The sequence below is a fragment of the Triticum urartu genome, chromosome 1, assembly GCF_003073215.2.
Source record: "Triticum urartu cultivar G1812 chromosome 1, Tu2.1, whole genome shotgun sequence".
Taxonomy (NCBI): Eukaryota; Viridiplantae; Streptophyta; class Magnoliopsida; order Poales; family Poaceae; genus Triticum; species Triticum urartu.
Genome location: NC_053022.1, coordinates 420,872,183 through 420,882,965, shown reverse-complemented (window position 1 = coordinate 420,882,965; position 10,783 = coordinate 420,872,183). Strand labels below are relative to the sequence as shown.

Genomic DNA, 10,783 nt, shown 5'->3' with positions numbered 1-10,783 from the left:
ACATTGGAGTATCTAGGTGACATTAGGGTTTTGGTTGATTTGTGTCTTAAGGTGTTATTCTAGTACGAACTCTAGGGCTGTTTGTGACACTTATAGGAATAGCCCAACTGATTGATTGGAAAGAATAACTTTGAGGTGGTTTCGTACCCTACCATAATCTCTTCGTTCGTTCTCTACTATTAGTGACTTTGGAGTGACTCTTTGTTGCATGTTGAGGGATAGTTATGTGATCCAATTATGTTATTATTCTTGATAGGACTTGAACTAGTGAAAGTATGAACCCTAGGCCTTGTTTCCTATCATTGCAATACCGTTTACGCTCACTTTTATCATTAGTTACCTTGCTGTTTTTATATTTTCGGATTACAAAAACCATTATCTACTATCCATATACCACTTGTATCACCATCTCTTCGCCGAACTAGTGCACCTATACAATTTACCATTGTATTGGGTGTGTTGGGGACACAAGATACTCTTTGTTATTTGGTTGCAGGGTTGCTTGAGAGAGACCATCTTCATCCTATGCCTCCTACGGATTGATAAACCTTAGGTCATCCACTTAAGGGAAATTTGCTACTGTCCTACAAACCTCTACACTTGGAGGCCCAACAACGTCTACAAGAAGAAGGTTGTGTAGTAGACATCAATGACCTATGTCGAGCTTGCCCGGCCACCTTCGACCTCGGCGTGGCCCTGCCTCTACTAGCAGCCTCCTGCTGCCGGCCATTTCCGTGGGTTCGGGAAGCCCCAAGTCTTGTCTGTGGCCTCGTGTCTGTTGATGCTCCGTTGTTTGCTATCTCCATTGTCTCCCTAGGCTCGTCAAATCTTGAACCCGGAGCCCAAGTCGGAAGACTACCTGGATGTGCATCTCACTTGTGCCATTTTGGATCGTCAAGAAGTTTTCGGGATTCGCCAAGTACCATTACGCCCGGAGACCACGGATCCGTGAAGTTCCACTACCGTCACTGTGGATCCGACAAGTTCGCGAGTACGACTACTTCCCACAACGACCTTGTACAACTACCGTCGCAAGAACCGAGACTGGCAAGTCCGAAGACCCTAGTACCATGACGCCAAGTACCCCTTCGGATCGCCAAGCTGGATCAAGAACGTTGACGAGGTTCCGATAAGACTGTCGACGTGTACGGCTACAATGTGAACTTGTACCCGACGACCCCGGAGACCTATGTTGCGCCAAGTACCCGCCCGTCGAACCTCGAAGACTCGTGGACGTCAAGTTCCTTGTTTTGACCCCGAAGACCTACGGAGTGTGAACATCTACGAAGCGATAATGACTACCTCCACTACGAACGTGGCGAGAACGTCTACTTCCGCTACGAACTTGATCCATTCCGAAAAGTCACGCCTGGAAGGTATAACCCCGAGAAGACGCCCGCGAACGAATGATTGCTTGTTGTATGAGATGCACCCTTTGTCTGTACCGTGTCCGTAATGTCTCTCGCTTCCATGCCATCGACTCGTGGAAACCTGGTACCGGGGATCACCCCACCATCTTTTGCACGCTCCTGCCACACTACCTTTTGCACCGGTATATCCATGAGCTATCGGAACCGATATGGTGCCGTGGCATCATTTTCGGATTCATCACCGTGGCACCCTTTCTTTTCACCACGGTGACAAATGCTTCATATTTTGCTCATGTCAACTTTTTCATAAAATTGCATAACTTGCACATGTCATCCGCATCATGATAACAACATCAAGAATTTTTAAATTGTTGTTGCATTAAATTACTAATGCACATGAGGATTTACCGGAATTGTTGTTTGATATTTCCGGCCTCATTTAATATGCCTAACTGTGTAGTTTACTTTTGGTTCACCTCTTGCCATGTTTAACCAACATTTAATATTGTTGAGTACCTAATCAGGAGTGAACTAAATAATTGATGTGGTGTTCCGTCAATATGCAACTCGTTGCATATTGGGCTCCACTTAACTTGTAGTTTTGTTTGTGCACTTTACCATGCCATGCATATTTAAACCGGACATGCATCATACTTGGTTGTGCATCATGCCATGCTTATGTGATGGTTGTTTACTATGTTGTTTGCTTCTTTCCGGTGTTGCTTCTTCGGGTTAGTTTCGATAACATCGCGTTTGTGAGGATCCGTTCGACTACGTCCGTTTGTCTTCTTCATGGACTCGTTCTTCTTCTTTGCGGGATCTTAGGCAAGATGATCATACCCTCGAAATCACTTCTATCTTTGCTTGCTTAGTTGCTCGCTCTATTGCTATGCAGCGATACCTACCACTTGCTTTATGATGCCTCCCATATTGCCATGTCAAGCCTCTAACCCACCTTTTCCTAGCAAACCGTTGTTTGGTTATATTATCGCTTTGCTCAACCCCTCTTATAGCGTTGCTAGTTGCAGGTGAAGATGAAGTTTGTTCCATGTTGGAACATGGATATGTTGGGATATCACAATATCTCTTATTTAATTAATGCATCTATATACTTAGTAAAGGGTGGAAGGCTCGGCCTTATGCCTGGTGTTTTGTTCCACTCTTGCCGCCCTAGTTTCCGTCATACCGGTGCTATGTTCCTCGATTTTGCGTTCCTTACGCGGTTGGGTTATAATGGGAACCCCTTGACAGTTCGCCTTGAATAAAACTCCTCCAACAAGGCCCAACCTTGGTTTTACCATTTGCCACCTAAGCCTCTTTCCCTCGGGTTTCCGGAGCTCGAGGGTCATCTTTATTTTACCCCCCCGGGCCAGTGCTCCTCTGAGTGTTGGTCCAAACTAGAGCCCCTTGCAGCGCCACCTCGGGGAAACTTGAGGGTTGGTTTTAATTGTACGGATTGCTCATCCGGTGTTCCCTGAGAATGAGATATGTGCAGCTCCTATCGGGATTTGTCGGCACATTCGAGCGGCTTTGCTGGTCTTGTTTTACCATTGTCGAAATGTCTTGTACCCGGGATTCCGAGACTGATCAGGTCTTCTCAGGAGAAGGAATATCCTTCGTTGACCATGAGAGCTTGTGATGGTCTAAGTTGGGACACCCTGGCAGGGTTTTGAACTTTTGAAAGCCGTGCCCGCGGTTATGGGCAGATGGGAATTTGTTAATGTACGGTTGTAGAGAACTTGACACTTAACTTAATTAAAATGCATCAACCGCGTGTGTAGCCGTGATGGTCTTTTTTCGGCGGAGTCCAGGAAGTGAACACGGTTCTTGTGTTATGCTTGAATGTAAGTAGTTTCAGGATCACTTCTTGATCACTTCTAATTCACGACCGTTGCATTGCTTCTCTTCTCGATCTTATTTGCGTATGTTAGCCACCATATATGCTTAGTTCTTGCTACAGCTCCACCTCATAACTTTTCCCTACCCATAAGCTTAAATAGTCTTCATCTCGCAGGTGTTAGATTGCTGAGTCCTCGTGACTCACGTATACTCCCAAACAGTTGTAGGTGCCGACGATACCAGTGCAGGTGACGCAACCGAGCTCAAGTGGGAGCTCGATGAAGATCTTGTTCATTGTGTTGTTTTGTTTACGGTTGATCAGTAGTGGAGCCCAGTTGGGACGATCGGGGATCTAGCATTTGGGGTTGTCTTTCTTTATTTTGGTTCCGTAGTTGGACCTTGATTGAATTCTGGTTAATGTATGATATTTATGTATTGTTTGAAGTGGCGATTGTAAGCCAACTCTTTATCCCTTTCTTATTCAGTACATGGGATGTGTAAAGATTACCCCTCTTGCGACATGCCTACCATGCGGTTATGCCTCTAAGCCGTGCCCCGACACATGAGAGATATAGCCGCATCGTGGGTGTTATAAGTTGGTAATCAGAGCCATCCCCGACTTAGGAGCCCCCTGCTTGATCGAATCGCTGGCGTTGTTGAGTCTAGAATAAAATGTTTTGAGTCTTAGGATTATATATATCGGAGAGTAGGATTCTTTTTACTCCCAGTCCCTTCGTCGCTATAGTGAGGCCTCCTGACGTAGAGTTTTGACTCTTCTCTCCTCAAATTTCACTGATTTTTTTAGGATCACGCGAGTATCTTGGAATCGTTCTGATGGTTTTGTGATGAGAACATTGTTCTTGGTGCCTCCTGACATTTAGGGGTTGTGGCAGTGTCCCGGGGAGTTGAGATCCGAGGTGTTGTCGTCACAAATTTTATCGTTGCAGTTTTGGAATACCTGAGTTTTGCCGACATCGAAAATCTCTTTTATGCAGTTGTTGGTCACTACACCACAACACTAATGCAAAGGCATGTAAACTGCCAGGAGAAATCACTTTACAGGGTAAACAAACTACCGGGACAACATTTCTCCCGGTAGGTAGAACCGTCACGAGAACGGCTGCCGGGGATTACTTGTCCCGGCAGATAGACTCTTCCCGGCAGTTTTTCTGCCCTCGCCCTTGTATTTGCCGGCAGTCTCTCTTCTCCCGGCAGATTTGTCAAAACACATTAAACTTCAATTGGCGGCAGTCCAACTGCCTGCAGAAGCTTGTTCTCCCGGCAGTTTCTATGCCAGCATGTAGATTTCAGTACCAAATTAATTTAGGCATCCCTAATGTTATGTCCATCTCATCATGTTCGAACAATCAGGACAGATCACATAATTTATACATACACTTCAATCACAGTAACATATAGGTCTCATCCAAAAACATCAATCAAAGTAAGATATAGGCCTCATCCAAAACCTTAAACTTCATCCGATAAACATAACAATCCTATATATATAAGGAGGTTCTGCCACAAAAGGTATAGTACACATATGTTAATTGTGCCACAAAAGGAGAAAGTACATATCTTTCTGAGGGTGCCACACAACCAAAATGAGCATATAGTGGCATAACCAGCAAAATGAGCAGAGCAAGTGTCCAGGTTCAACAAACAAAGCATATTACATGATCACTGCACCAACTTAATCATAGGTCTTCCAAATCTTCAGCAGCTTGAAGATCTTCCAAACCTCTGTAAACTTCTGTAGCAAAACCTGCAACAGTTGGGAAATTCAAAATGGAACTTTTGTTGCAAAATCTGCTCAGTTTGAAACAAATTAGAACTTACTGGTGAAAGCTATGACTAAAACTGAGTTAAACATGTATAGCATCATCCCTGGAGTTAATATAGTACTCCCTCCGTCCGGAAAATCATGTCCTCAGCTTAGTTCATTTCAAATTTTGCACCGGTGGATCATCGAGTTGGATTAATTGGATGTTTGTTCTGCAATTTGATGAGCATGTAAACTGAATTGTCTATCCTGTATAGTGACTGTAATTTGGATTAATTGGAGTAACTTGGATTAATCAGAGTAACCAATGTTCAGTCTAATCTACTAAAACAAATGTTCAGTCTCAGCTACTGAAACAAATGTTCAGTCAGAAGCTTCAGAACAAATGTTTATTACTAGGAGCAGTAGATCATCTTCCCAGGAGGATTATAATACTGAAGAATAGTGCACAATTATGCTAGCTTCAGAACATGGACCCTAACTGATTATCTTCCCAGGAGTATTTTTTAAAGCAAATAATCATCATACAGTTGTATAAATCCACTACAGCATAAGAGGAATACCAAGGTTAGAATTGGCAGTTTAGGAATGACCAAAAACATACATGGAACTGAAATAAGAAAGAACAAATTACATGCAGCACTGACCTGATATCAAAGAACATGCAAGCCAGCACCGGAGATATACATGCAGCACATCAGGTCAAGTACTGCATCATTTAATTTCAAGTCGACCAAATCTGCTGCTAGTATCAATGGAGAGAAAACCAGAGATGATATGCGACTTCCATCATCAGAGAGGTCTTTGGGAGAACAGGACTCAGCTGCGGACCAGACAAAACAAGACAAATTGCATCCAGTAAAGCAAACTTCAAGCAGACTACAAGAAAAGAAAAGTGTGTCTATCACCAAATGTTCCTGGCTGAACCAAGGTCATCACAGGGTGTGATTATTTATTTATTTATTGCAAAGATCACAGGGTGTGATTGGAATACAAGAAAAGAAAAGTGTGTCTATGGATGACACATCACACAGACTGGTAACCTACAGGCCATTAGTTACATATATGCACCTTCAAGCAGCACATAAATCAAAGAAGCAACAATCTGGTTCCAGTTTAGCATTATCTGGGAGTAGACCTTTTTTCATTTTTGAAAAAAGGTCAAGCTGACCAGTCACTACTTGGCAGATTAGAACAAGCAAAAAAAGGACATGACAATTTTAATCAAGGACCAAGTCTTAGACCATTGATAACAAAACAACGTACTTAAAGAGAAACAATATGAGAAAATTAGTTCTGTTAATAGCCTCTTCAACTCTGCCAAGGAATAGCCATCTCTTCCTTTTAATCTCTAAGAATAGATCAATCTTGAGTCACTGAAGCATCTTCTAATAATGTTCATCACATAACTGTAGTAAATTTCTATGCAACTTTGTCCAGTGTACACCCTTAAATATCTGTGATACTAATCCTTACACTTAAACAACTAGTCATGCAAAATGCAGTAGCCAAGGGGAGAAAGGCTAACTAATCATGCATGCCCATTTTAGACTTCAACCAGTGTCTAGTTAACCACTAACTTAGTGTAACCAATGACGGACATGAACACTAACTTACTGTAACTAGAAAACCAGACCTTCAAAGATCTGACAGAAACACCAGCTTCTTATGTAGAAGACAAGCAACTGTAACTACAAACTTCAGTAGTTACCACTAACTTGACATGAACACCAACTTCAGTAGTTACCACTAACTTGACATGAACACCAACTTCAGTAGTTACCACTAACTTCAGACTTGACAGTAAAGACCAAAATTTCAGACTTGACAGTAAAAAATATAGCACTAGCATTTATCACAAATGTTTCTTTAGCACTGCATTTCTTTGTCATCAGCATAAACCTTTAGCACAAAACATTTCTTGTTGATAAAGTTTAGCACAGAACATTTCTGTCATCAGCATAGCAGTGCATTATCCAACAGTAGAAAAAATCATTTCTTTGTCATAAATGTTTACTCCATTTAGATTGAATTTAGTCTGAGTATTTATCAGAGAACAATTCAGAGAGCCAATCAATCTTATGGCAGCAACAGCAAGATAACAGGGCCAAGGAGGAGCAAACCATGGGTTTGGTGTGTTTGGCGGTGGAGTCTCACAGTGGCAGGCCCTCGGCGCCGGCCCTCCAGTTCCAACTGGCCGCCCCCTTGTCGCTACCCTCCCACCGTCGGCGTGGTCGGACCTGGAGAGATCTACCTGGTCAGGAGCTAAAAATGGGGGCAAGGAAAAGTTGGTGTGGGGGAGAAATGAAGGGGGCTCGGTAGCCGCAACTTGCCTTGAGGTGGTGGTGCTGGTTGCTGAGCGCGACAAAGGCGGCCATGAAGCCACGACTGCAGGAGACGAGCTCCTCGCCTGACGACCAGCAGCAGCAGCCCCTGACAGTGGCAGGCGACCGACAGTAAGTTACACGTGTAAGTTATACACCTCCGTATCAAGATACATCCATTCCAAGCATGGCCTTATACTCTTTAGAACACAGCTAGGCATCAATGTTTAAGAAAGAATGCTAACCAGCCATGTAAACTTGAAAGTTTACTAGTACAAGTAGTATTTTTCTCAACAAGTTATACTCATGCTAGTTTGTTTTGTTAAAATCATTCAAAGTTCAAATTAGTCCTCCTAGAATTGGAGCTTGCCTTTGTATGTAGAGAAACTACCCTGATGTTATACTCCTAAAACCTTAGTGTATGGCCAAAAATTAGTTCTCCTAGAATTGGAGTACCTTGATGTTGAGAACGCAGAGTGTATGACCACAAATTTGGTCATTCTCAAATTAGTTCTGTACTAGAATAATAGTATTAGCACTAAAATGTTCAGGTATTTCTAACTGAACCTAACTGGAGTGAATAACAATAATCCCCATCTCTCTTCATGGACCAGACCGAACACAATAATCCCCTTCTCTCTATACTCCAGCACAATAAAATGGATGTAGGCATCAACTAAACAAAAAAAGTGTTAAAATAATTAGCTTTCTTTCATCTCAAGGCGATTAAGTTGGGTAACGCCAGGGTTTTCCCAGTCACGACGTTGTAAAACGACGGCCAGTGAATTGTAATACGACTCACTATAGGGCGAATTCGAGCTCGGTACCCGGGGATCTGAAGTGGTGCTAACAGTAGTAGTGTTAGTTTTTAGACAAGCAAAGAACCTTCAGACGTGTCTAGCTCATGGTTTTCACTGTTATTAGATCAAAGCAATTCAAAATGATGATTTTTACTAACTGCCGGAATAGTTCAGTGTTGCTACTTTTCAACATTATTACACTTCTACACAATGCGTAGCTACACATTCAAAACAAAAAAGGCAACAAAATTGAAACGAAATCTCACCTGTCAAAGAGGAAACGATGTCCAGGGAAATGATGTTGAGGAGGCAGAGCTGCTCGTAGGAGAGGAGGGTCGACGGTCTACTGCTTCGGGGGCGTGTGAAGGACGAGGCAGACCCGCTGCTTGGAGGTCGGTGAAGCTTGCGGGGAGGCCTGCTCGGGGAGGAAGCGCGCGAGTAGGTTGGTGGCGAGGAAGGCATTCCATGGAGGATGGTAGCCGCCGGTAGTGCTCTGCGTCAATCAGGTGCTCGGCCCCGCAGCTCTGGAGTGGGGCGACGAGGCAGTGGTCGGCGGCAGTGTGGTGGTTGTTGGGGCGGCGGAGGGGCGGCCGTGATGGGGGGCAATGGCTGCAGTGATTTGTTTGGAGAGCAGCCGTCGGCAGTGGGATGGTTGGGGGCGTCGGCGGCTTGCGGTCCGCTGGATTTGTGGGCGGCAGAGGAGCTGCGGTGGTGGGGAGGTACGCCGAAAGTGATCTGATCGAGTGGAACGCGGCCGCTCGCCGGCGGTGGGAAGATCTGGGGGCGACGGGGGCGGCGGTTGGAAGGTTTGGGGGCGGGGGTGCCGGGGGGGAGGGGGGCGGCGGATCTGGATCTGGTGGAGGGCACAGGTGGGGATTGGGCGTGATGTGGGGGCGGGCGTTGCGGTCTGGTAGAGGTAGGGCCGGCGCGTATATTTCTTTCGTGCCAAAATTTTCGCCTAGTCGCGCGCTTTTTTTCCTCGCTGCGCGCGCTTAGGACCGATACTATATTCGATCTCGTGCCGAAGACGGTTTCTGGCAGATCATGGGCCGAGATTTAGTTCTTCCGGCAGAGTTTGGGTTGTAAAGTGTACCGGCAGTTTTCGCGCCGGCGTTGCTTAAGTTCTCCCGGCAGTTGTCCTGCCCTAATGTGCTTTTAGCGGCAGTAACTAATGACCCGGCAGATTCTTTGCCCTTAGACATGTTTTTCTCCTGGCAGTTAACTGCCCCCAATCGAGTGTTGTGGTGTAGTGGGTGAGATAACCTCGACGCCACCCAGTACTGGGGCGGGAGTTCGGGAGTATTGCCATAACTCGTATAACGGATGCTTTTCGAAGGTTGAGGTAAATGATTTCCGAAGGTTTCTTGGTTATGTGTTGAAGGATGGATACAGCTAGATGTAGGAATTGTTAGTTTGGGTGAGATATTATGCTTCCCCTGTATCCCCAACACCTAATTGCATAACCAGAATGTTTCGGGAGTTTATAAGTGGGAATTCAAGTAGCTCCTAGAATATCTTTTCAACAGACACATGATACGATATGGGATATATCATATGTTTGTTTCCGGCTTATTTTGCAAGCCAAACCTTTGCTTTGTTTTGAGTTGTGGTATTCGAGTTGCTTCAATGTCAAATGTTGATTCCATACCTTCCCTAAGTCGTGTGCTCATATTCCTATGTGAATACTAATCCTTCTTGATCATCGAGGTTGTCATGTCAATCCTTTTCCAACCGGCGTGTTTCTCTTCAAGTGGATCTGATCATTTCAACATCCGCAAGATCAATTTTCACTTCTTCTCAACGGTACTCATTTCATCTGTCCCAAGCTGCCTTTGTTTTTACCGCCCTCCCACCCTTTTCCTTCAAGGAATCAGATTTATTAATCAAGTATCATTTTATTCATGTGAACTTTCTTCATTCTTTTCCTTCAATGTTCGTATCCGGTGATTCTCATCAAGATTCTAATGGAGCTTCTAGTTCATCATTATTCGTTCTCTTTCTTCTCCGGTGGATTTAATTCAAGCTTTGTTGATCACATCCTTTTCCTCGTTTAAAATGCTTTCCCATGCCGGTGCACCTCATAATCATTCCCCACTTGCTATTCAATTGTTCCGTGTGCTGAAGATATCTCAGAAGACTCACGGTTACATTCTCGATCTATTCAAGTTATTTTGAGGTTGTTATCTCATTCAATCCATTTAATTCAACCAGTGCGATCTCTCTTCAAAATCATTCCAAAGGTGTTTCTTTTGAGTGGGCCCTAACCCACAGGTCTTTTCCCAGGATCTTACCTGACTCCTCTATTTTCCCGGAGCTTCTCAAATTCTTTCAAAGTTTGACGTAAGAATGAATTATCATCAGTCATATGTCTTTCTCTAAGATCTTTCAAATTCTTTTCATCGTTGGTTCAACCTTTCTAATTATCATTCCGGAGTGCCTCAGCAATTCATGATGGTGTTTTCTCGACGTCATTCTCGGATTTTGAAGACTGAAGAAGAGTTTTTCCTCCATATCTTATCCGTTCTCTCAAATATTCGTGATTCTAGCTTGATGCCATCGTCTCATAATTGTTTTTGATTGTGAGAATTCTTTTCACCCATCCGGAGCATTTCATGAGTTCTTTCTATTTCTTTCCTCCGATGGCCATCTTTTCAAATATTACTCATT

At 44.0% G+C, this 10,783-nt stretch overlaps 1 protein-coding gene across 1 annotated transcript; it reads right to left on the bottom strand.

The window, feature by feature from the left end:
* Window positions 1-4,694: 4,694 nt before the first annotated feature.
* Window positions 4,695-8,968, bottom strand: LOC125515645. The gene is made up of 4 exons (XM_048681161.1): window positions 8,383-8,968; window positions 7,326-7,425; window positions 7,116-7,232; window positions 4,695-5,815 (listed from the first exon to the last, which is right to left on the bottom strand). The coding sequence occupies exons 1-4, from the start codon at window positions 8,576-8,578 to the stop codon at window positions 5,812-5,814; spliced, it is 417 nt and encodes a 138-aa protein (XP_048537118.1). The 5' UTR covers window positions 8,579-8,968; the 3' UTR covers window positions 4,695-5,811.
* Window positions 8,969-10,783: the final 1,815 nt, after the last annotated feature.